The sequence below is a fragment of the Tiliqua scincoides genome, chromosome 7, assembly GCF_035046505.1.
Source record: "Tiliqua scincoides isolate rTilSci1 chromosome 7, rTilSci1.hap2, whole genome shotgun sequence".
Classification (NCBI taxonomy): domain Eukaryota; kingdom Metazoa; phylum Chordata; class Lepidosauria; order Squamata; family Scincidae; genus Tiliqua; species Tiliqua scincoides.
This window is the reverse complement of record NC_089827.1, coordinates 25,084,758-25,111,109: the sequence shown is the minus strand read 5'-3', so window position 1 is coordinate 25,111,109 and position 26,352 is coordinate 25,084,758. Positions and strand designations below refer to the sequence as shown.

Below are 26,352 nucleotides of genomic sequence, written 5' to 3'. Positions count from 1 at the left end.
CCCCCCCCCACTGCAAGATGCAGCGCACAGCTGCATCAGCACTGGAAAACTGGATAGGATTGGGCCCTAGGCGTATTTGTGGGTTGTACTCTAGTGCCATTTACTGCAGTTCATGTAGAAGTGAAGGGCAAGATCTGCCTTTCAGTTCAAATAGAAAGAGATGGACAAGAAATACACGGAACCACCTAGTTTGACTGAAAACACAACAGGTGCTAATAAACAACAACTTCCCTGTTACAAGACATGTCATGCTGGTAGTGTGCAGAAACTCCAATCAACATGCATTTAATGAATCAGATGGTTTCTTCCCCCCAGCAATGTGCCATTGGTGTGAGAACAAGTCTTTTTTACAAAATTTGTTGGCACTAGGTACCACCAAGAGGAAGAAGCATACAGTTTCACCCTGGAAAGATGAGGGATAGGTTTGTTTGGGCTTCACTCACAACCACAAGAGTCCTCTGTTCCAATTAGGATGCTTTGCAGTTCTAAATGGACAGGATCTTAGTAACAGAAGTTTGTTTTTAAATAAGTAAAAAAACAAGAGCGCAGGGGGTTTGTTACCTTGATGCTCCACGTCTGCCAGCATATTGACCAAATAGTTAAGTGGAAGAAACTCAGTTTGGGCTGACAATCTGTCCACTACTAATAACCTGTGCTGTGAAGGAAAATGCATTTTAGGCTTACAAGCAAGCTTTAAAGTACTATATTATGAACTTCAACAGAATTTCTTAACATCTAAGCCTCAGTACCCAAATCTTCTCATTCACTGTGTGCAAGTGCCCTCCTCCCACTACGCCACTGCAACTCTGGGAACCACACTCCTATTGATCCAGAATTTGGGTACAAATGCCCCAAGGCTCTTCAAGTGAGTATGAGTTTGCAGATACCTAAGTGCTAAGCAGAGCAATGCCTACAGTCTGATCACGTCTTGCGATGAATCCCCAGTCAGCCTCTTACCTTTTTATTCCTCAGTTTCTCAAACAAGGGTTTAACATAGTTCCTTGCAACAATGGTGGAGCCAACAGGATGATTCCACAGTTGAATAACCTTGCGACCAATTGCCTATATGACATAGAATATAATCGTTGGCTATTCTTTAAAAACGTGCTTGTAGTAAATGCAGAAGTATATACCACTTTTCAACAAAAAGTAGTGTGTGCCATGGCGCCCCAGGGCACTGCAGTGACTCACAGGGCACTCACAGGATGCTGACTCTCCCAGGTGCTGCCATCGTGGATGAGCCAAGCTTGGGCAATCTCATCCTCCCATGCTGCCACCACGACAGGGCACTGTGAAAGAATTCCTGCAACACTAAGGGCTTGGTAACCAGGGTATGTTTGGGAACTGCTACCCAAAGGGCTCAAAGTCTAAAAAAGATGCAGAAGTGACACCAGCAAAAGCCGCTAAAAAAGACACCATCCTTGTCCAGTTAACAGGAGTGACAATACTGGATCTTTGTTTTTGAGATTACAATTAAACTGGCCTGCCAAAACAAACCACAATGCCTTAAATAACAGATACAGGACCCATGTGAAGCGGGTCTCCATTGCCAGCAGTGGTACATGGAGCTCTATTAGCAAATTGGGGCACTTTCTCCTCCCTTAGTCAAAATTCTGCTTGCATAATGAGGCTGTCTCAACCAACAGCATCTCACCTCACACCCAAACGTTCTTCAAGTTCAAGTGCAAAGGATCAAATACAGCCCAGCAGAAGTACAATATAGGCCACTGGGATCCATCCACCCCACTGATACGACCTACCCTGCTGAGTGCCAAATATTTGCATTTGTTCCCCTTTGCATTGCTCCTTGCCCTGCCCCTAATTCTGTTGCCAATGAAAGCATCAGGACAGTCTCTTACCGACTGTCGCAAGAAACAAGTGTCAAAAATGTACAAAAAGATTCTTCATAAATGCAGAGAGAAAAACATTGGTTCAGGCTCTAAATTTAAATTAAAATGCAATTGAATTTATTTGATCCTAAAACTTACAATAGCTTGAGATTAAAATACTTCAGTTCTGGAAGAAATGCCATTGAGTTGACTCCTTCCACTCCCTAACATGAAATCTAGCATGACAGGGCCAGCTTTGTCTTTCACTGCAGACTAATAAAGAACCCTTTTTTGTAAGAAAATTCAGATGATGCTTCTTGACATAGCACCCTAAACAAAGGAGTGCAAGACACAGAAGCAAGTTCAGCTGGGTCAGAGAAACCATTTGCCAAATGATATGTCTATAGTTTGCTAGTTAAAAGTGATGTAAAAATAGTGTACTAAAAAAAGACTTATGCACAATGTATATTGCTCCTCATTGACTCTGATCTCAGTGGTGTTACTTAGCAATTTCTAAGGATGTTTTATTCAGCCCTTAAGGTACAGTATATATTACAGAAGATAAATTATACCATGTTCTGGAGGAGCTTTGGGAATATGGCCTTCCTGACTAGTTGGCAGACAGCCATTCTATCTCGGGCATTAAAGGGTAATGTTAACTCATGTTCATGTTATACAAAAGCATTTTGTATTTGAATAAATCACATCAATAGCTTATTTTTTTGTAACAAAGTCACAAATAAAGTATTAAATACATACTAACAAAATTAATAAATGGTGTTAATGGGCATTTATACATTATTTCTCTGGAAGTACCAGTCCATATTTACTTTTTGTGGAGCATCCACATGACATTCATTCCACATCACTGGTGTCTAGCATTTTCAGCACTGTGCTCAAATATTTTTCATTATTTTTTAATCTTGTTAATGGTGGCATTTTGAGTAGTAAAACACAACTGAGGGCCCAAACCTATCCAACTTTCTAGTGCCGATGCAGCTGCAATGGTTGGCAACCTTCAGTCTCAAAAGACTATGGTATAAGCCTAGGTAACGGAACAAACATTCCCTCACCTTGAGGAGGTGTCTGACTGCCCTCCAAGATGCAGCACACACCCTGATGGCATGGCTGCATCAGCACTGGAAAGTTGGATGGGATTGGGCCCTGAACCTCCACCATTCGAGCGTAGACATTGCATTGTCAGACCACCTATGCTTTCAGTTTGAACACTTCCTCTCTGAAAGTTCAGCTGGTTTTCTTGCTTCCTCATTCGTTATGGCTGGGGAAAGAACCTTTTTCCCATCACAGGTTTCTCACTTTGTGTAATATCTAACTGGTATCAACAGAGCCTTTTACAGGCAAAAGTAGCAAAAGTCACTTTACCAAGAAATATAAAAATAATTTCTCAGTAAAACAATTTATGCAGCAGCCTTGTGCACGCGCTCTCTCTCTCTCTACTTGCCCAAATATCAACATTGTCTCAAGCTGACCAAAAACCTGCATCAAAACAGTTGAATTCTTCAACATTAGAAAAACATTCAAATGTGTGTATGTATTCTGCAAGCCTTCAGAACCTGGAAAAGAGCTATGCAAGCACTGAAGTCCTACCACCCTGCATGTTATTTGTCAAGAACCACTGGAATTTGCCCATGCAGAGGTTGTTATGCAGCTGATAGTTTGATTTTGGTATGTCAGTTGTACACCAATCAAAGTGGGTGGAGAACCAGTGATTTGGTATAGTTGATATAGCCAAGTCCCATTATTCACATACAGCATATAAGACAGCCAATAATACTGTGCAAATTGAGTTAAATCCAGAAGACAGCCTGAGTTACTAAAAATGTAAAATCTGAGCCAAGAGTTTCCCTAGAGATAAGATTCTGTTTAGCCTGTTGAGTGGAAAAAGAAGCACAGGCAAGCTCAGTTTAATTTTTTCCCAATTAAAGAAGGTGAAGCACTTTATTCTGTCTGTGAGAGAAACTCTAACTCCCCTCGAAACAAAAGATAAGGAGCTTTGAAGGGAACCAATCCTTAGGAGCCAAATCAGCTAAGACCCTCATCTCCCAAATTATATGGGTAAACATCCTAGCAGGCTCTTTAAACATTGCAAAACTTATTTTTAAATCCTCTCCCAGAACTCCAGATTAGAGAAAGATAAGCAGCCCAGGGGAATAGCTCCATACAGACCTCACAGACTTCCTATATGCCGAGCATATAGGGTCCTCAGCATAGCACCCAATTCCAAGAATGCCCCCCATCATCTGCTTTCTCAAGTGCAAGCAGAGGCAAAGACTCCTCTATCCTCAACTCCCAAGAAGTGATGAAGAATCTGTTAGTTCTCCCGTTTATGCACATTAGTTGCTGGTTCTTGAATGCAAGCCAAGGCCCAGATAAATGTGAGTAAAAATCTAGAGTTGCATGAAATTGACAGACCTATGACTGTGAATGGAGGAAGAAAACAGAATTTGACAGCAGGGCCAGCCCAAGAATGAATGACATCTCAGGTGACATTCCAAATGCTACCCTCTTACCAGATCATGTGTCAGCCTCTGCTCTCATTCTAGCTCAGGACTGTTCTAGCTCAGGACTGTCTTCTCAACATTCCGTCTTCCTCTCTGTCCACTTCTCTCTTTCCAATCCAGAATAGTGGAAGGAGAAGTAGGAGCAATGGAGGCAAGAGATGGAGCCCCTTGAAGTGGCTCCACATGCCAGCAGCCTCTGGACATCTGCCAGCCTTGGTAAGTACATGTAGCATGTGGGAGGGAGGTAGAAGTGGGCAGAATGGGGTAGTGACTGGGGTGGGCAGATTGGGAGCAGGAAGGGGCAGATTCAGCAGCAGCGTCAGCTGAATCCGAAGTCCGTTCCTGGGTTCACACAGACTTGCATCAGTGATATCACTGGTGCAGTTCTGAATAGACCCACCAGGCCAGCAGGGACTTAACCCAATGTAACAAAATGTTCCCTTGCTCTGAGAAGCCCTCCAAAAGACCAAAATGCTCCTGCAGGATGCAATGGGCACCACTACATGGAGAGTTACAGTGGATTGAGCTGTAAGTCAGTTAACACACCAATGGTAAGCACACCTATTAGGCAGGAAGCCTCACTGAGCTCAGTAATACTTACTTCTGGATAAGTGTACTTGGGTTTGTACCACTGGTGTAATCTGAAATGTGCATGAAAAGGCATTGTCTGTTCAATACTATACTCCAACTATGGCTTCACTGTTTAAAATAGAAACTCATATGTCTAGTGTTGTCCTATCTCCATTCTCTCCTGAACTTCATTTCCAGAAGCTGTTTGGGCTTTATAGAGAATAAGAACATTTATTGGCCTTATCTGCAGCAACAAATGATGCAATTTTACAGCAAGCAAATCCAAAACTAAATAAAATCTTAACATTACCTCAGGAAGCCTTGTGAGGATACTCAATTTTAGCTTTACATTCTTTTCTGTGTTGTCCAGCTCTAAAAATAAAAAAAATAGTATGGACTACACAAAACACACTTCAAACCTCATTCACCTCATTATCATATCCCTGAAGTTTACTCGAATTAGCATTCCGAAATCCTAACTTCAAAAACAGACTAGAAGATCCAATTCCTTATGACTGTGTCCACACATACTAGATCCTGTGTGCAAGAACAGGCCTAGTGGCGTCACTAGGGTTCGCGCCCCCTGGCGCAGGATGCCGGCACGTCAACCCCCCATGCAGTGGGCGGGGCAACACCCCAGGTGGTGGGTGTGGTGATGTACCATCACTCCGCCCCCACTGGTTTTTTGGCTGTACCTTTTGATAGAACAAAGATAGAACACATTCTGCATGAAATTACGCATTGATCGATATAAAACATGATGATATTATTCCTACAAACTGTGATTTTGGTCACTAGTAGTGTCACACACACACACACACACACACACACACACCTCAGAGTGTCAACTTACTAACACCTTATTGCAGCAGTCCTCAAACTTTTAGCACTGAGACCCACTTTTTAGAATGACAATCTGTCCAAGACCCACCAGAAGTGATGTCATGGTGGAAGTGACACCATCAGAAAAATTAAAATAAATATAAATAATTAAAGTAAAACAAATAAATAAGCAGAAGCCAGCCCTGTTGCACCAAGTGAATTTTCTCTGTAGCCTGCCTGCAATAACACCTTCCCTCCAAAACCAGTAAGGTTTTCAGCCCTACCCAGTGCCCAGTTTAATTGAAGAACTTCTGTTTAAACCTGATCACTGTCAGGATCCACCTGGCTCTGCAAGTCTCAAAAACAGTTCACCTTATCAGCCGAAGCCTCTGTTTTGATCCTTTTTAGTAGGGGGGGGGGAGAGACTGCCTTCTGGAACACTTGTTTAGCTGCAGGTGCATAGGATCAGGACCATTCTGGTAGCCTTGCACTCTCCTTCACCTGATCTTCCACACCAGCCAAGGCACATTTGCTTACTCTCGAGTAAACACAACCATGAGTCTTAGTTTCGCTTTCCATGGGGCTCAATACATTCATCTGCTTGGAGGGAGGGACTTCCTTCTCAGGTGTTTTTGGGGGCTGCATTCATTGGATCAGGACCATTCTGGGGTCGTTGGATTCCTCTCAGCCTGCCCTTTCCAAAGGACTAAGGTAAGTTTGCCTACTCATGAGTAAATGCACAATATGGCTCACTTTCACTTTCCATAGGGATCCATGCATTTTTTGTTCTCCAGTTTATTGGCCCTAACTTTTGATAGAAAGAAGATATTTTACTCAGGTTTTTTGCATTGCATTCCGCTTAAAATTCTGCATCCAACAGTATATAATATGATGGGGTTACTCCTAACCACCACGATTTTAGCATGTCACCCCCCCAGTGCACGTCACCCCCATGTGCGTCACCCGGTGCGGCCCACGCCCCCCTCCGCACCTCCCTAGCGATGCCACTGCTCAGGCACGTACCAGGGACCCACATCCCCCCAAGAAGCACTTCAGGGATAAGCCAAAAATCTTGCTTCACCAGATGACTCCGCAATTTTCAACCCTATTCATCTCACACCACACTGAGAAGGTACTAAAATTGTCAAGGCACACCAGTTTGACAACTGACAAGATACACCACACTGCCAGTGGGAGGACTCAATGGCCCTACTAATAAATGACTTCCCTCAAACTCCCACAGCACACCTGTGAAACATTTGCAACACACCAATGAAACCTACACATGAGATTCAGAACAAAATCACTTTCAAACAAGAGGACATTTGTTTCCAAATTACTGCGATTACCAGAGATACAGCCTCATTCAGAACTGCTGCCACCAACAAGTTGTCTGCTGGGCAAGCTCCGTCTTACCTTTCAAAAATTTCAAGGCACACATCTCCGTCAAGTTTAGCACTCCGTGGTCAATGTAATGCAGAAGTGTGTATACAGAGAGGCATCGCACTCCCAACTCCATATGTAAAGTGTGAAATCCTGCAATGAGAGAAATCTGATGGTAAGAAAAGAGCTTCAATATTCTTCTGAAAAAAAACTCCAATGGAAAACTGAATAGTCAGGGGCTAATTGCAAGAAGCACCAAAGACATCCGCCTATAAGCTGACCCCACAGATAAGTCAAGGGCAGGCTTTGAGCTAACAATCATGGAATTTTCTATGACCCTCGGATAAGTCGGGGGTTAAACTTAGGGGGGGTGTCTAACTATAGTTTTGTCTGATTTTACCCAAGGCCAGATCCTGAAAAATAACCTACCACTAATTGTTACCTAAGAACTGTAGTCTCTAATTTATTAAAAACATAGTAAAAGATCATAAGATACATTTTTATTCTTTTCAAAATTCTGGTCTTCACCACCTTTTTGTAAACACTATCACAGTAAGTGCACTGTAAACTACATAACAGTAAAACAGTGGTTCCCAACCTGGTATTCATGTACTCCCAGGGACACTCAACAGGACCTTTAGGGGTACTTGAAAAAGAATGGCAGACAGACAGACAGACAGACAGACAGACAGACAGACAGACAGACAGACAGACTAACTAACTAACTAGGAATCTATATAACGCCTTACTAGGAATTTATATACTGCTTTTTATATATCAGATTACTCCTCTGACTTTATTCAAGGCAGTTTACATAGGCAGGCATTTCTAAATCCCTCCAGAGGATTTTTACAATCATAAACGGTTCTCTCTTTCAAGAACCACACAACATTTCAGTTGGATCTTCCTGGTCTGATCTCTCTTCGGGCCTCCAGTGCCTCCCACACAGGCTGACAAGCAGCTCCTTCATCTCTCACAAGGAGGGCAGCCAAAGCAGATGGAATAACTCGGCTCAGCTTGTCAGCTGCTTCAAGGTCTCGCCAGTCAGGGAGCTGCCGGTATTCTCGAACTGGTGACCTTCTGATGTTATCTTCGGGCAAACAGAGGCTCTACCCTCTAGACCAGACCTCCTGCCCTCCTGGGTACATTCACCTTTCATCACACACCAAGAACAGCATCAAAAATAAAGGAGTTCAGAAATTAATGCTTCTGATCAAACAAAGGTGAGCCTATTTCCCCAGGATATGGTTACACAACCACTTTTTGTGGTCTTGCAACTGATGAGATGATTAGCCAAGTTCTCCAGCAAGAACATTCTTAATTAGATTAAAAAACCAAGCCAAACCTACTGGGTCTGTTATAAACCCCTTGACGCTTTGGCAAAATTATGCCACAACATTAGATACAGTGTTGATGTTAAGAACATTTCTCCATAGTTTCTTCTCAGAAATCAGTCAGCTATTAATTGTGTAGCCAACATCACAAGGACAATTCTTTTTTTCCACAGACGGCTACCCTCTTAAATCCTCTTTTTGTATCACATGTCACTTGACCAGAATTAAGATTAATGTGGAGTCTGATGACTCAAGAAGTCAAAACAGGCTTTCATGAGAGAAGAACAACTGAAGTTGTTTTGGGGGTTATGGCATTAATGCAACTTAATACAGTATCTAGTCGCTGTAAGCAACGATCATGAGAAACGGACAAATGACTACATGGATTTGAAAGAAATGAAAAGGCTACAGACACATTTGAATGAAAAGGTTACAGACACATTTTGTGACTGAAGCAGTTTTGATTTAGCTTCCCCAAATTACTGCTAAAGAGGAAGTTCAGCTCCACAAATGGGTACTATGTGAACAGAACATACAGAGCTCTGCTACTAGGACTTACCCGGAGGCAGAGGAAAACACATCCCATTTGCAGCCTGTAGAATATGACACATGGTATGAAACATGAGATTCTCATTGGAGTTTCCTCGCTGTTCGCTATATGGAGTGCCAGAAGAGTATTAGTGAGTAAACCAACATCCTTCCTTAAACTCCCCTTATAAATCTCATTTTGGTATCTAATTATGCTGTCTAAACACACACCTTGAAGGTCTACCACAGCCATTTTCAACCAGTGTACTGTGGCACCTTGGTGTGCCACAAATGGTCCACTGGTGTGCCACAGGAAATTGGGAGAGGATTAGTAGGACCATTGGGGGATGTGAGCCCCCCAATGGCAGCAGTGTGCCTTGTCAAAAAACTGATGGTGTACCTTGAGCATTTTCAAACCTCGTCAGTGTGCCATGAGATGAAAAAGGTTAAAATCACTGCTCTACCATGTAGCTCCCTGAGGTGAAACATTTGTATTGGCCCATCTGTCTGCCACTCATTTAAGAGCTGAATGTTACATTAAGAGTTGCAAAGAGATTACATTTTGCAAATGATGCAACTGGAACATCTTTCCTCAACACTTACTCACTGTAATTAGTGGTAGTGCTACTCCAGTGACTGTGAGGATCACACAGAACCTCTGACCACAATCTCTCTAGGATAGGTATGCATAATCAGCTGGTGCAGATGTAAACAGTTAGTGCCTTTGTTTTACTTTCTCAAAGTGTATCACTGTTGGTCCACTGTTGCTTGGAAACCTGTGGATGCCACAGTCCAACCTCATATGTGCATGCTGTGAGACGATTTACACACTGCAGGCTTTGCACTTCTTGATGACCAAAAAAAGAGAACTATGTATCACCTGGCAAAGTTTTCCTGCAGCTGTACCACTTTGGACTAGAGATGGAGACTGGGCTGACCCATTCATGATGCAAACAGTGTGGGCTCCTTTCAAACTATAGGTTTCAGGGAGCAGTGAACAGACTTGTTCACCTGTTCTGCCACCACCTCCCTCTAGCCTGCTGCAGACAGAGCCACAGCAATTCACTTTTCACTCATTAAAAGTGGATGGGAAGTAGATTAGGAGGCAGCAGTCTGGCCCCCTATATCAACCCTTCTTTCCACGGCCCCTTTAAATAAAATGGAGAGTATAATACACCTTCAGAGTTCTGTGAGCACATTCCACATTTCCTAATTAGTAACCGGCTGTGAAGAAGGAATGAGGCGAAGGAATGGGGCCTGATCACCATTTTCTGTGTGTGCACAGCATTGTTTGCCCACCCCACCCCCGCTTGAAGGTAAGGGAGTGGGAAGAGGATCATGGGGGATCATCACTGCCAGATGACAAGGGAGGCAGTGATGAATTTTCTGTACCTCAAGCATGATCTATCCTGAGGCCAGGCAAGGATGAAAGACTTTTTCTCAAAAGGAGAAGAAAACCTTGCATGTTCAAAAATTAGCATAATTGGAAGACAACTGAATTAGATCATGTGTTCCTGACATGCTGGTTTGTCACAGGCAGTTTTTGTTGTTTTTTTTAAACTTAAAGCATATGCAGTCCCACGTCTGTACTATGACACAATATGGTCCCAGGATGGCTACACAACAGGATATATTTCTGAATGTTGAATTAAGCTCTTAAGCTGCTAGGGTTTGGCCATCACCTCAGTCACACTGCACAATTAAGGAGCAAAATACCTTCTTGGACACACTGGACAAAGAATCAACCAGGCTAAATCAGCTACTGTGCTTTCTTAGCAGTTCATTAAGGACATGGCAAAAACCCAAATACACATAGAAGATGACTGCTCTGGGCAAGCAGCTGCCTTTTTACACAAGTTGCTGCTATTACTATAGTGCTACTATTAAATTTTAAGCGACAGTGGGCCAGGCAGCCTTGTCCTTTAAAGAGGGAACCATAAGGACCCCTTGATGGAAGTGCACATTGCAGTAGACATACACACTGAACACGTAAGCTTCTAATATCACACACAAATCTCAGCTAGTAAGACTAGGTATACCAATGAGGTATGGTGCCCTTCAGGACTACAGGTAATTATTTGGAGACAGTATTTCACAAGGGGCTATGAAAAAGATTGCTTTCTAGCCAACTGCAGCATATGGGAAGGAAGAAGGATAAAATTCTATTATTGGATTCATTAGTAAAGTTGGAGAGCTTGTCATTCAGGAAATAAGGGCTTAGAAGAACATTTGGAAATACGATTTCACTGGGTAGCCAATGGAAGCAAAATAAGGGCCATTACATACATAATCAGACAGAAAAAACACATTTGCCGCCACATGTAAAATGATAGGAGTTGTGATGCATTTTCAGCCATGTGTACCACACATCTGTTCTCTTTCACGCCATGACCACAAAACTACTTTAGGCACTACTGAAGACTTTAACATGTCTAGTGACTTGTTAAACAAAGACTTTAACATGTCTTTAACATGTCTAGTGAGAGTGAGAGTTTTGACATGTTTTCTTTTAATAAAAGACCCCTCCATGCCACATTGTTACTTTTCCGAGAAGTCCTCTCAGTTTCAAAAGAACATTGACATTTTGCTGGGAAGAACAGGTATTAAAACACACAAACTCAACACTTCCTTGCTCACAGAGAACTAGTTACGCAATTATATGGATAGATTCTGGTCATTAAGCTTTTAGGTGCACACATAAAATGCTGCACAGGTATTAAAATGTAACGTGAACTTGTTTAGAGCTTGGCTTCTAAACATTAAACCCACCACCACTTCATGTTATGGAGATTTATAAGTATACATTACTGGGACATGCGGAATGAAGAAATAAAGTGTAATTGTCTAGGGTACCACAAGACATACTATCCCATAAGCATGTGGACAACCCAGCAAGCTGACTGGGCTGCCTCTACCCTGCACCTACTCTTGACCTCCCCCAGCCTGTCACATGTCTAGAGTCCACCACCCACCCCCATTTGTTTTCTCCCAGCAGAGGGTGGAAAGGGCTTATTTCCCTCCTGCAGCACTGTCACTGCCATTACTCTCTCTAAGGGCCAACAAAGGGAATGCAGGGAGTCTAGCATTCACTCCACATCTTATAAGGGAAACAGCAGTAGCAGAACTGCACTCAGAAGAGGGAGTGAAGCTCACAGCAAGAACAGAGTTGGGGCAGAGGCAGCACTGGGCTTGGAGGAGTGACAGAAGCCCTCCTCAGTGGGTCATCAGGTGAGCGAAACCCTGCCAAAGTAGGCACTACTGATACAACACAAATTGAGGTAGGATTCAGGTAGTGGTTCATCATGGATGGCCCCTGCATAAGAATAAAACTTTAGTTTATTTTGCTTTTTTAGTAGTACGACTGTTACAATCCTGTCTATGTGGAGTTTTTAAAAACCAAACTTTTTTTTGATTAATTGGAAATAATTGCTTACAATGAAAAGATCCAGGAATCAAGACCACATTTCTTCCAAACATTCTCCATTATCTGGTACATTAAATCCAGCTAGAAGAATAAAGAATAAAAAGTTCATTTGAATTCTTATGTGAACAGTATTCAGATTTTCTCATTATCCTCAACAGTGTGTCACATAAACACTGACCACTACTTAAGGAGATTTAGGGCCCAATCCTATGCTGCCCTGGCACCCTGAAGTACCGAAATGGCCACTGTTGTATCCTACGGGGCCAGAGCAGCGGCCAGAGGACTCCTCGGGATAAGGAAACATTGGCTTCTTTACCTCAAGTAGAATTCTGGTGGCCCCGATTGGTCTACTCGGATCTGTGCTAGCTACTCAGCTGGGACAGAACCAAGAATACTCATATCAGGCACAACAGCTTGGGAGGGGGCATAGGATTCAGTGGCAACCTCTGCCACTTTCCCCACCCCCCTCCCAGGCCCAATCCGCCCTCTGGCCCACCCTCCCTCTGCCCGGTTTCGTCCCTACCTGCCTTCCCCCTGACATCCACCTGCCCCCAATAGCCTACCCACCATGCTGTGGGAAGCTCACTGCTGGGTGCTCTTCTCCAGTGTCCCACCACCACAGAGGTCCAGCACCTTATGGCACTTGCACAACACCTGTTGCCAGGATAGCATGTGGATCGCCAATTCTACTGCAGCACAGGATTGGGTGCCTCAGTACAATCCTAGGAAGTCTACTCAAAAGTAAGCCACATCAGGTTCAATGGGACTTAGTCCCAGGTAAATTTTGTACTAAAAGATTAAGGGCACAATCCTAACCCACTTTCCAGCACTGAGATAAGGGTAATGCTGCTCCTAGGTAAGGAAAAAAAAACATTCCCTTACTTCGTGGAGGCCCCCATGAGTGCCCCCAACTGCAGGATGCAGCACACATCCCATTGGCACAGCTATGCCAGTGCTGGAGAGTGGGTTAGGATTTGGGCCTAAGATAAACTGTATATTAAAAGAAGAAATGGACACATAATGGACACATTCCTCCTTATGCATTTTCTCCACTCAGATGTTTCCATGAGAATTTCCCATAAGATTATTCTCCCCCCCCCCCCAAAAAAAAAGCACTTTAAGCACAAAGACAGAAATACTTTTTTATCCAAGGACCAGTAACAAAAATTGTTTGGCTCCACACAACATACATACACCCCACCACCTCTAAGTTATATAGTCTCTAAAGCATGTTTCTCAACCAGTGGCACAGGTACCACCAGTAGTACTTAAAGTGGCATCTGGTGGTACTCGCGGAACCCATGGATTCCTGCCACCCAACAATAAGACCAGGAATCTGACACAAACAGTTGTAGGAGTCTCCAAAGCATGCTTTTCCATGCTCGAAAAAGTCCTCCCATTCCCCTGAGCCTCATACTGGTGTTTGTTTCATCACATCAGGTCTTCCAACCCAGAAGTAACTGGTAATGATGTCAACACCAGTTACTTCCAGCAATACTTTGAATAGGTGGACCATGTGAAGTGGTCAAAGGATAAACAAGAGGACAAACATTGAGAAACACTGTTCTAAAAAGAAACTAGTATTGCTTTAGCTTTAAAACAAACTGACCATTTTGGACACATAATCCACAGCTATCTGCTCAACCTTCTTTTTTTCAACATATTGTAGGTGTCTCCCAAGATGATCTTTCAAATGTACAACCATCTGTTAAACAAAACAACTAGAACTCAAATACTGTATTAATGGAGAAGACAAAGGAATGAATAATAGCATCTATGTAAACTAGATAATTGTCTATGCCTCTATCAGAAGAGTAAAATTAACATTAAGCATTACAAGTGATTGCCAAAAATAAGAATGAATTTTGTTACAAGAAAATATAAACCCAATACATAATCTGCTAAACAATAGGCCAGAATGGCAAACTCCAGCTTCACACACTGCACTACGGAAAAACCCTAAGAACCCCCATTAAACAAACTACAGTTATTTTCTACTTGATACTGATATCATCAGCATTCATTTTCAGAAGCAGCAGAGGCAACCCCTACAAACTTGGTACAAAGAAGCAAAACAAAAGTAATAGGTGGATCATGTTGCTATGAACACAGCTATGCTGAAAAGTGTCCTTCAGATCCACAGGGTCTTTTAGGTAGAAGCTGTCAGTGAGGGAGGATTTAATGGTATTTTCTCAGATGTTCCGATCATGACTGGACGTTAACAGTTACTGACCCACAAGGTAGGATCATCCACGTGCAGAAATCTGCATAGTGATTTTGCCGACATAAAGACACAAAGTGTCATGAAGTTGAATTGCCCTGAATGCACTCCATTTTCTGAAAACACCTCTTAAATGACTCATTTTATCTAATTTAGAAAGTTGCATTGCCAACACATACCAATCCTGTTAGAAGTTTTTGTTGGTAATCTTCATCTTGAAAGAGAGGAACTAGCCTGTCTTCTGAAATAAAACACGACAAGTAGAGAAAGGGTATTCCGAGTTTGTGCGTTGCACCAGTGTTGGAAGACTGGCTGGAAAAAGGCCCAAGTTCAGGATGTGATAAGACTAAAATGTTGAATGTATTTAAGATAGCTAAGAATGCCACAGGAGGGTTCAGAAATATTAGGATTCAGAACACTGGTGCCTAACCTGACTCTACCCTGATGAAAGAACAGAGCAGGAAACAAAAGTAATGCACACACCACCACATTTCAAAAGTTCCCATAAAACATACTAAATCACAACATGAGCTATGGTCCTTTCTTTCAAAAAGAAGCAAAATAAGTGTCAAGAATATGTTTGCTAAAGCTGGTTAGATGGGCAGTGAATGTGTGTGTTGCTTCAGTGTTCCCACTTGCAGCAACAGTTGTATGCTCTCCTATTTCCCCTATTCACATCCAGCTTCCTCAAGCTGTAGCACCCAGAGGGAAGCCATGTACCCCTCTCCTCCACCAGAAGACAATGTGCATGGAAGTCACATCCACCCAGTGGGCAAATCTGACATGCACAAAGGATCTCTGGACTCCACTCCAATTAAAACAGTAAATTGATGCACGCAACTGTAATTGAGAGGTGCCTTTTCAGAAAACCTGGAAAGGCCAAGAGTAAAGTCCTAACATGTGAAAAGGCCTATAGCATCCAAGAAAGCCTTTCCCCACCACAAGTCCTTTAGAGCCAGTTTGTCCAGAGAACTTATGGAAACAATACAAAGTGCTTTTTGTTCTGAACTTGACATTCATAACTCATCGCATGAGGGGAGTACAAATGATTATACCAGGATGGCATCCATTACATGTGAAGTAAAATTCTTATTTTCCTTTCTGAAACACAATGACCCGTCACAGCCCACATTTCATGCCTTTGAGATGAACTAGAATTAACCTACAGCTAGTTTTGAGACAGCGTGTCAAACACACCCAAGGCACTTTCCAAGCAGATACTCTGAGCCAAACTAGACCGAATGCTAATCATGTCATGTCATTTGGGCTTGCAGGATTGGTTTTTATTTGTTAAATAGCAGGTGGGGAAATTGTGACAATGGCAAGGAAGTGTCTCGCTCTTTCCTTCCAGCATTATCCCAGTCAGGGTCTCCACAATGGGGGGAAGGGGGTGATCCATGCTGGAATCATGTCAGAGGGAAAAGGCCAGTTACTGCCACTGTCCCAATCTTGATTCCCTCTCCATTCGTGGTCACGATTTAAAAAGGAACAAACGAACATAGCTCTGTCCACCCCCTCCATGGGCCTGAGCCTGGCCATTCCACATTATGCTAAACTGAAGGCAGTATCTGTGAATGCTCGCCTTACCTGTCTTCCATGTATTCAAGTTGTAAAGCACCCTATGAGAAAGGCAAATGATATTAAACAGTGATTTAAAAAGGTGAACTGTTGAAAATGGAGGAAAAAAAGAGACACTCTATACAACAACCATTCACTACCATTACAAAAACAATAGACCAAGAGAATTTAATCCAGCAGGAGGGAAATTAATGTTCCTTATTTATGCAACAGGTGATCATCAGTGTGCTTGGACTCTGGGGGAGGGGAAATAATGCATAGAAAAATCCTAAGGGAGGTAATAGTTTCTCCTAAAGGAGTAGGACCCACTGCTTCCTGGGGCCGTAGCCCAGTGGTACAGCATACACTTTACATGGGTCACATCTCCAGTTCAATCTTGGGCACCAGTCTGGGAACAATCCTTAATCTAGGAAAATTGCTATTACTGCTGCTCGGGCTGGAACATCTTCCCTACAACAACTGATCAAATGTGCATATAGTGATGGCATGGGAGGAGAGAAATTTATGATGTGTTACAGACAATAGTGGATAGAAGCAAGTTTTTCTAACTCTCACAACGCTACAACTCAAGATAATCCACTAGAACTAAGAACAGAATAGGAGGCTCTCTCTGTTGATTATCACCATGGTCAAAAATGGTCAGTTCTATCAAAATACACTGGGGTAGAATGGTGGGTAGGGTGCAACAAACTGCCATATTAACTAAGAGGGCTAAAGTTTGGCCAACTGGACATTCTTCGTTTTCATTTTTAAAAGGTCCAAACTGAGCTTTCACAGGTTCCAAAATCTGCACTAAATATTCAAGATGGTAGAGATCTGCCCCGGCAAGACATTTTGTGTGTTACAACCAAGGCAGGGATCATTCATCACAGACAGCCTCTTTTGGAAGCATCTGTGAAGTGGTTCTCCAGCCCTCATATGCAGCTGGCTTCTTGATCCAGGAGATTCACAGTGACAAGAGGCAAGACCAAATCCTCTTCAACTTTTCAGCACTGATGCAGCCACAATACAGCCCCAGACATACAAATGTTCCCTTACCTTGAGGAGTTCTCCATGACTGCCCACCCTACTGCAGGATGCAACTCATGCCCCACTGGCACAGCTGCATCAGCACTGAAAACTTGGATAGGATTGGACCCTTAGTTATCTCTTCTGAAGAGTATTGCACAGACAGTTAGGAATTCATTCTTGGCAAACATCCCCTAACTTGTGAACAATTCAGGCACTAAGGACACCAAGATTTCACAACACACTGAAACAGATAGTTCTGTAGTCTCATTTACTCAAAACAAAAAGCAACATTATCAGAAGTCAACGTACTTTTCTGCATTTTCATAAATATTTTTCATATATGTTGTCATTCTTCTCTCTTCTCTGCTCTAAACAAAGTATAAATTATTTGAGAACATTATGAAATACAGTCTTTATTCCATCACAACACACTAAGAATTACAGTCAAGATTTTTAAAAGATCCATACAAGTGGAACCTGTTCACCTGCAGATTTTACTCAATGCGAATGCCCCAGACCCGTGTTGAGCCAGACTTGGCCCCACCTGAACCTCCGGGGACCCGTCTCCTCAAGAGGGCATTCTGAAGCCTGCAGAGGCTGCATGAATCCACCTGTGGCCATCACAAGCAAAAAAACACTACTTCCAGTTCCATAGGGAAACTGGAAGTGATGTTTTTAATAATGCATTGAGAGGCCGGCAGAAGCTTTCCCTCCGGAAACCAGTAGTAGCATTTTTTTGCCCATAAGGGCCATTCTGAAGCCTGCAGAGGCCATGGCGGAAATGCATGGCTTCTACGGGCTTCAGAAGGCTCTCTGGAGCCTTTAAAGGGGCTAAAACCAGATTTTGGTATCCACAAGGGGTCGGGGAATGGATCCTTCGCAGATACAGAGACCCCACCTGTTTAATATAAAGCAATTGACTTGTGGAGAGAATGGTTTTGGGTACTCCTAGTTTAGTGCTTGGGCACACAATCAAAACTCAACTAGTATCTCAGGGAAAAGGCAGATACTCCACCTCATAGAACATCTTTATAGTGACGATGGAAAGGTAGCAGTACAAAATGCAGAGCAGGTACTGGACTCTTGATACCTCCACACCCGCAAAAAAGCTGCCTTAAACACCAACACCCTGAGTTATGGACAGCTCCATTGGCACTTTTTTTGCAGGCGCAGTACATCCTCTGATGATACTTTCATGCAGATTGCTGGGCCAGCAAAAGCTGGATGTTCAAAAGGATGAACAAGCTCAGAAAGAATGCATATAACTTATTCCTTCCACAAGGACCACATGCTATGGGGCTACTTTGTGTCTGCCATTTGCAGTTTTATGTTGAGAACAGCACTGCATGTCTTCAAGCAAAGGTTCTGCAGTTCTTCCAAAGAGATGGTCTAATGCTCTGATATTCCACACAGCTTTTTTCTTTCTACATCTTCAGGATCTCTAGCAATACTTTCACTTAAGCCAGTGGCTCCCAAACATACCTGGATCACAACACCACTGCAGCCTCTTCTTCCCTGCTCAGCCAGGTGCTGCCATCTTGGATCCGAGATGGTGACACCCATCTTGAGATTTCATGATATCCAGGATGGCAGCACCCAGGGGACAGGTAGGTCACTGAGGACATCCCACAGTGCTCCTGTGAGTATGCTGTGACGCCCTAAAGCAGTCATTTTCAACCACTGTGCAGTGGCACACTGGTGTGCCGCAGATGGTCTGCAGGTATGCCATGGCTTGGGGGAGGTTCATTTGTTAGTAGGGCCACTGGGGGACACGAGCCCCTGCTGTCAGAGCAGTGTGCTTTGTCAATTGTCATAAACCGACAGTGTGCCTTGACAATTTTAGTGCCTTGTCAGTGTGCTGTGAGATGAAAAAAAGTGGAAAATTGCAGCTCTAAGGCATTGTGACACACACTTTGGGAATCCCTGACTTAAGCATTTTTGTGTGGCTTAAACCAAACTGATAGAAGGGCTGGACTATAGCATTCATGATCAGTGAGGTTCACTTACCTCATCTGAAAGCAGTTTGTCCCATTCCTGTCTAAGAACTTTGCTGCAAAAGTGCAAGTTTGGCTCAGCATACTTCACACGTTCCAGGTTTGAACGGAGCTTTTCCCAGAAGCCTTTACAATTTTGTACCTCAAATGATCAAGAGAGAAGATTCACAAGTTGTCCTCTTGTTCTTATGCTAGTTATTTCCAGTTATGACAATCATGCAAAAAAAATTATGAGAAATGCAGGGTACTGTATAGTATTCTAAAGTTCTATATTCCATTTTCTCATTAAAAAAGCACCAAAAACAAAGTATCAAACACAATTCAAAATTTATACAGCAGTAGGAGAGCAAAAGATAAGCAAAACAGGATCACAAGATAGCAGATGAATCTCACAAAAGCAGAAACCAGTGTAGCCGAAAACCTTTCCAAAAGAGTCACATTTTAGCCTGATGCCTGAATGAACGCAACAGTGGGGTCTCTTCTGAGAAAGGCATTCCATAAAATTAGTGCCACTATTGAAATAGTCCAGTTTCTAGTATACCTCTGCTGGACTTCATTTAGCAGAGGTGCCAGAGCAGGACTTCTGACACTGAACAACAGCACAAGGAGGAAGGAACATGCAAGATTAAAACTTGATGGCCAGCCTAATGGAGTGGAGAGGGGAAGAACTTTCTACTGCTCAGACATTAATTTTATTGCTGCCTCTGAAAAAATGGACACATTTAAATGAGCATACATTTACTGAAATAAGCAATAGTCATTTTTACTATGGACAGGACTACAAATAAGGAAGAAGGTTTAACTAAAACTAAATCACATATCTCCAGAGGTTACTGCAATTATTACGCTACAGGTAGAAGACAGTATTAAAGAGCAACTCTGCTGACCATCTTAAGTATACATAAACCCCAAGGAATTCCATCTTCCCACATCATCTGTGAGCAAGTATCAGTTAACTGTTAAACCACTGTGATGAATACAATAGACATATGCATTTTGCAAGAAAGATAAATGAACCACAAATCCAGATTGCAGCCTAATTCTGCTAATAAATCTTCCATACAAAATTTATGAACATTTTGCATTCTAGTTGAATATTTTTCAAGAGGAATCTGAAGAGAAAGAACACACCTATATGTGCTGGAGTAATAGCTAATCTAAATGTTCATATAATTTTATTCATCATCCAGTTTCAGAAGACTTTTTACTTAATGGATGTAGGCTCCATTTACTCAGAGATAACAGAACACCACTGACCTCTAGTGGTACCTTTACACTAAAACAATGCAATTACTAAAGTTCACCTGCCAGTTTTTAATAAGCAAAACCACAGCTTAGGGTCAAATGAGACAAGATCCGATATAAAATCTCCCAGTATCTTTTTCAAAGCTTAAAAGCAGCCGGGGTGGGGGCAAGACGCTGGACTGGAGCAACAGTTTGGCCTAGAAGGTGGGCAGCCCAATCCTAACTTGCACTGGAACAGGCAGGCCAAATGGACTGTGCTGCATCCAGTGCAAGGTAGGTGGTGGCTGGATGGCAACTCAGGGTAAACTCAGCCACTTCTACAGGGCTATTCAACTCCAAGCAGTTCATGTTAGGTTGCAGGGCCCAAGAGTAGGGGTTAGGATTCGGCCTGTATTACTACAGCCACCCCTCTCCTGGGCCCAATCTACCTCTCAGACCACCTCCTCCTGTCCCAAAACAACCCCTTCCCGCTTCTGTTCCACCCTCCAAACACCCTCTCCCACCTCCCGTGCTGGCCCACCTCAGCCACTGCAACTTGCTCCCTCTAAGTTAGGAAAAGCGTTTTTACGTAACTATTAAAGTAATTTCATAAATTAGTTCTCCATCTTTGGCCCTATCCCCAGACAATGAATTCGTCTTTATAAGCAATAATTACAAACATGCAACTCATTCATCCCATAAGCAGTATTTCTTAGGTGGACTTACCATTAAAACAGGTAAGGAGATTATGTGAGTTCTGCATTTTATTCCAGGGACAAGCTAGAAATATGGAAGAGTACAGATGTGACATCTTAGTGCAGAGCAGGAATATGGAATCTTTTTTTCTGGAGACTACAGTGTAAGTTATTTGACAATGAGCCACTTTCATTGATTCCACGCTGCAGTTTCCTACGTATACACAGTTCAAGACTTTACATTACAGAAGAGGGAGCCTTGTCAGCCCATTTTTCAAATGTAAATGCTAAAATTAGTTGGAGCTTATTTCGTAATGGAAAGACTTTCAGTTCCGAGTACCTCCCAATGTCTTACCTCATTCCAGCACTGCAGTGGTGTGTATGGTAACAGTTTATCCAGATTGATGGCTTCTGGACACATTCTCCAATACAGAGAAGCTGAGTGCAGAGAGAAAGTAAGGATATGCATGATCGATTTGCAACTACAACAAGTTAAATAATACATTATTCACCCTTTTAGATCACTATTTCATACTTATTTATCTATGCAGAAAAAAGTGCCTTCGTAGTAGAAGTCAGTACATGTTTACTTTTCTTTAATGATAAGAAAATACCAGCAACCAAAGAATATCTCAAATAGAGGCAAAAACAAGATTACGACTGCATCCCCATGATGCCCTCCTTACTTCCAGTCCATCACACAGTCCCAGATACAGACATACCTACCAATGATAAATTCCTGTATGGGGTCAAACATAAAACAAGTAGACATGCTCTCAGAAATCCAGTGGATAATCTATTAAAAGTTAGAAAACAAAAAAAAACTCATTATAATTCAAGTTGTGACCATTTATTGTATAAATACCAGCTATTAAGACCTGCAGAATTCAACGAACTTAGAAGAATTCTACTGCATTTTAGTTCCTTGCACCAGCTTAGTCTCACACCACCAAACAACTGGTGCAAGCGTAGAGTATCCCTGGATGATGTTCTGCATTTCCCGACTCTGGAACTTTTCAACCTTCCACCTAGAATTATGATTTGTGCATCAGCAAAACAGACAGCTTGACAAACTAAAAGCACACTCTAGCCCACTGACAGCCCAATCCTATCCTGGACTGGGCTGTTGGGGCAAGAGGGATTTATGATAGCGGAAGAGCCTTCTGCTGTCGTAATATGGATGTCAACGGAGCATGCAGTACTCTATCAGCAGCCATTTTGGGAGTGCTACAGCAAGAGGCAGACCTCCCTGCGCCTGCCAGAGAAGGTAAGGCAATGGCAGGGAGGGGGATGAACAAGGGGCTGAGAAGCTGTGGGAGGGGGTGGATCCAGGGGTGATGGTGCATATCAGATCCTAACTCCTCTTTTTGCACCCCCCTTGCCCCTTCCTTCTCTTTGGACTTGCGCCAGCAAAGCAGCTGTGGAGCAGGAGGCTTACAGGGAAGTAAAGGGAAATAATTTCACTTTCCCCTCCAAAGTTTCCCAAATCAGCCTACCATGCTGAGTGCAGCACACTCCTTTTTGGAACAGCTGCACCAGTGCGAGGGGAATGGAATACGATTGGGTTGCAAGAAGCTCTCTCTGAACTTTCCAGTAAAAATAGGAAGAGGAGAAACACTTAAAACTTCTAGAATGCACTTCTAGTGGTTTTCAGATGACAGCACACTCCTTGGAGTCCTTAATGTTGGGATATCATTGTTAGAGATGTTCCCCCTTATTAAACAAGTACATGGGTTCAAATGTATATGTGGGATTAATTAGCAGCATAAGGACAGTCATCCTTTCCCACCTGGGCTTCCAAGTCTGCTGTGCTGCCAACGTGCAGGAGGACACAGTGCAGTGCTGCCAGTCGGTCATGGTCCAGCTTGCTCTCCCACAGAAACTGCAACAAGGCTTGCTTGTTTATTTCAAGGGCAAAAAGTCTTCCGGTGCCACCATCCAAAACCATAGACTTGAAAGGCGAAAGGGCAGAGCTCTTGTTCATTCCATTAATTTTTGCATCCTCCCCTAAAGTGTGGGGGAAAAGTAGCATCATATGCTCTATTTGCTATGCATTAATATATAAAAAATACTCTTCAGCTCAAAGAAATGGCAATGCCTTTCACCCAGCATGTTTAGCATGCTTCAAAACACTTTGCTCCTTCTCCCTTATTTGTAAATAAGTGGGTAAAACAAAATCCAGAACACAAAATTCACAAAAGATAAAAGGAAAAAAATAACTGCAATACATGAACATCAAGCAAATCTATATTCCTCTCCTGCTGTAGGTGCTCCTTCCTGTAACTACAAACTAACAGCCCAATTCAGTGCTACCCTAGCATCAGCTCTGCAGCTGCTGCACCAGTGATGGGTGTTGGAAACGTGGTCTAAGATATGTTTGCGCCACCCAGGGAGTAAATAGCACCAGCAGGGAGGCCTACGCTGCCCCACTGATGCCACAATTAGAGCCCTGGCTGCCACCAGAGGCAAGGTAAGCGCCAAGCAGCATGGAGAGGGTAGTGAGAGGAGGTGTTCCTTGGCATGGGAGGGTACAATGGGGAGTGGACCGGCGAAGGCCTCTTCCACCAAATCCTTCTAGGTTCAAAAGCCCAACACAGGGCTTCTCAAGTCTGCACAAGCAGGCATAGCTCTAAGAACCCCATCAAGAAGGCTGGGACTATACTTGGGGTAAGGGAATAAACATCCCCTTACTCTGAGGAGAGCTCTAGCCTACTCAACTCCAGCACGGAATACAGCAGGGGACTTTTGGAGCCACTGCTCTTGTGCTGGATAGGACTGGGTTCTAATAGAAGTGGCCCATCTCACCCCTATCATTGTCTTGTGAGGTCACTGGGGAGTGCACCAGCAAAGAGAGGGAAGTGGTTTGTTTTAAGTGTGCACTTGGTCAGCAGCACAAGTACCTGGGAAGTCCAGAGTCCAGTCCTTTTCTCTCTCATCCACCCCAGAACCGGGAAGGAGGAGGGAATGGAGGGGCTTGCTTTGTCTGTTATGTTTGCATGGAGCACCTTGGAAACGCAACTACCAAATGGAGAAGTCACACCCTTCTTTGCAGCTCCAAGTTACAGAGGAAAGCTAGGAATGGTTTGAGTTAAAAGAGGAGCAGGGAATTATCCTTGCCTGTGCACTGAATTTTGCAAGTGCAGCATAAGATCACAATTGCACTCTTTGGGGGAACAGACTGGCAATCCAATTTTTCACTGACTACCAAGACCAGGCAGAATTTGTTGACACCAGCAATAAACTTCCTGAAAACGAATGAGTACTCCTAAGCAGTTCCCAGTTATTGTAATGTCACTTGTAACGTCACATATTCTGGTGAATTGTGCTCTTAAAGGTCACATCTGTGCTTGCACATCTGGGGAAATGATGACAGGAAATAGAAGCAACTTGGCAAACTGGCCTGAAATTGCACCATTAGAGAGCTGGAGCTAAGAAGTTATAACTTTCATTTTATGCTGGTTGGATCTCTGGCAGTTGTTTAGCTAACCGTTTTTCATAGCTGGCGTTATTGATGTAAACACCTGAATATTGCTGGACACATTTTTTATTTACAGCAGCTGCAGAACTGATAATGCAGCAAACCGTGGCACCTGTCAGAAAGAAGTTGTAGCACATCAGGTCAGGATGTCGAATGTTGAGAAGATGCAGAAAGTGTCCAGGTAAGTAGACAGCCACATAGGAGTCTTCTTTTAAAAAAAAAAAAAAAAAGAAGCAATAAGAAATAGAAGAAAACAGACACGTTAGTTTCGAGCATGGATTATCTTCAGGGCTCATGTTTGATTGGTGGGATCTTCAAAGACTGAGTTATGCTATCTGAAATATTCTATGCATGGATAATCTGATTAAAACTAGAATACTTGCATTCAGCAGCCTAGCTAGAGGAGGTGCCAAGTACTACGTTTTACAGGAAGGCTCCCTGTGCTGTGCAAGCAGTCTCTTTCCCTTCAGAGACATTCCGGGTTGGAGGGGGCAAAAGAGCTGCATGCCTTCATTTTGCTCCTCTGCCCAGAATGGCTATGAAGGGGAGGGGGAAGGGCCGCTTGCATGCCGCGGGGAGGCCCCCTGCAAAACTTAGCACCTCTTCTAGCTAAGCTACTGCTTGCATTCCAAATTATGCCAAATGCAACCAACCATGACTTGTGGCCCATTTCCCTCTGCAAGAAAAATGAAATGTGTCTAGGAAAGACAGACACAAAACAATAATAATGTTTCAGGGAACACTGCAGAAATAAACTGCAGACACCCCAAGAAGCACGCAGTGGTCTCATGACTACAGACAACTCAAGCTACTGTTCCACCAAAGGAGATGAAGGTCATCCTGGAGAAAGTTGCTTATTTAGCAATCAGATAGCTTGGAAAACTTGGCAAGCCCATGTGACACACACACAAAAAATGTACATTTCTATTGCGAAACACAGAATTACCATGGGGGGGGGGGGTTGGTTGGTTCAAAACTGACTATTATCCTGGAAAGAAACTGAAGAGAGGGAGAGGCTTCTGTTATCAACTTACCAAGATTTAAAAAAGTCAGGCCATTTACTTCTAAGGAATCCACTCTTTGCAAAGCAACAGTGTATGTTTTGCTATAACCTGAAAAGTGTTCAGAGACAGGAGTTTCTATTTACCACAAACATGGAATCAAATCTAAACAAATTATTGAAAAATACATAGCACAAAACTGGCAATCAGGAGAGTCGTCTGTCTAGCCTGCTCTCATTTCTACTACAGCTGTCCCCAGGGATGTACATTTGGCTATGAAAAAATAAGATAATTGAAGAAACTCAGTATTCAGGCTCCTCATTCTACTTCCAACAACATGAACTGCCAGAATATTGAGGTGGCACCCAGATGCAGCTCCCTTCCATGAGGGATCAAAGGTCTGCTCAACTATGTGGTCAGAATATATTTTCAATTGGACTTTTTAGAAAATGAAAAATCTCAAGAAAATGCAAATGTATTCCACAGGTGATCATTCATTAACTTATTCTGAATCACTCTAGAAGTTTCTTATATTGAAGAGGGGGGAAATGGATTGGCAGCCTGATCCAATGGCATCTCAGCACCAGTGCTGCGGCCCCAGTGCCAGCACTGGGTGTCATGTTTGCGCCATCCAACAAGTAAGCGGTACTGGCGCAAAGGGCAGTGCTGCTCCATCAATGCCGCAGGCAGAACCACCGGCAGCGAGCAGGTAAGTACGAAGCAGCATGGGAGTGTGGG

The 26,352-nt window shown here is 43.1% G+C and overlaps 1 protein-coding gene across 2 annotated transcripts in view; it reads right to left on the bottom strand.

The window, feature by feature from the left end:
* GSAP (gamma-secretase activating protein) overlaps positions 1–26,352 on the bottom strand; it is a 50,416-nt gene that overhangs the window by 4,922 nt on the left and 19,142 nt on the right. For both annotated transcript variants that reach the window (XM_066633671.1, XM_066633672.1), the window contains exons 14-30: positions 25,648–25,725; positions 24,726–24,818; positions 22,925–23,142; positions 21,862–21,931; positions 21,491–21,573; positions 21,167–21,220; positions 19,230–19,358; positions 17,532–17,590; positions 16,221–16,252; positions 14,813–14,874; positions 14,022–14,117; positions 12,423–12,493; positions 9,020–9,114; positions 7,160–7,279; positions 5,232–5,293; positions 958–1,062; positions 562–655 (exon numbers count right to left, since the gene is read on the bottom strand). In XM_066633671.1, the coding sequence (XP_066489768.1) occupies positions 562–655; positions 958–1,062; positions 5,232–5,293; positions 7,160–7,279; positions 9,020–9,114; positions 12,423–12,493; positions 14,022–14,117; positions 14,813–14,874; positions 16,221–16,252; positions 17,532–17,590; positions 19,230–19,358; positions 21,167–21,220; positions 21,491–21,573; positions 21,862–21,931; positions 22,925–23,142; positions 24,726–24,818; positions 25,648–25,725 (1,521 nt within the window). The remainder of the gene's footprint in view (positions 1–561; positions 656–957; positions 1,063–5,231; positions 5,294–7,159; positions 7,280–9,019; positions 9,115–12,422; positions 12,494–14,021; positions 14,118–14,812; positions 14,875–16,220; positions 16,253–17,531; positions 17,591–19,229; positions 19,359–21,166; positions 21,221–21,490; positions 21,574–21,861; positions 21,932–22,924; positions 23,143–24,725; positions 24,819–25,647; positions 25,726–26,352) is intronic.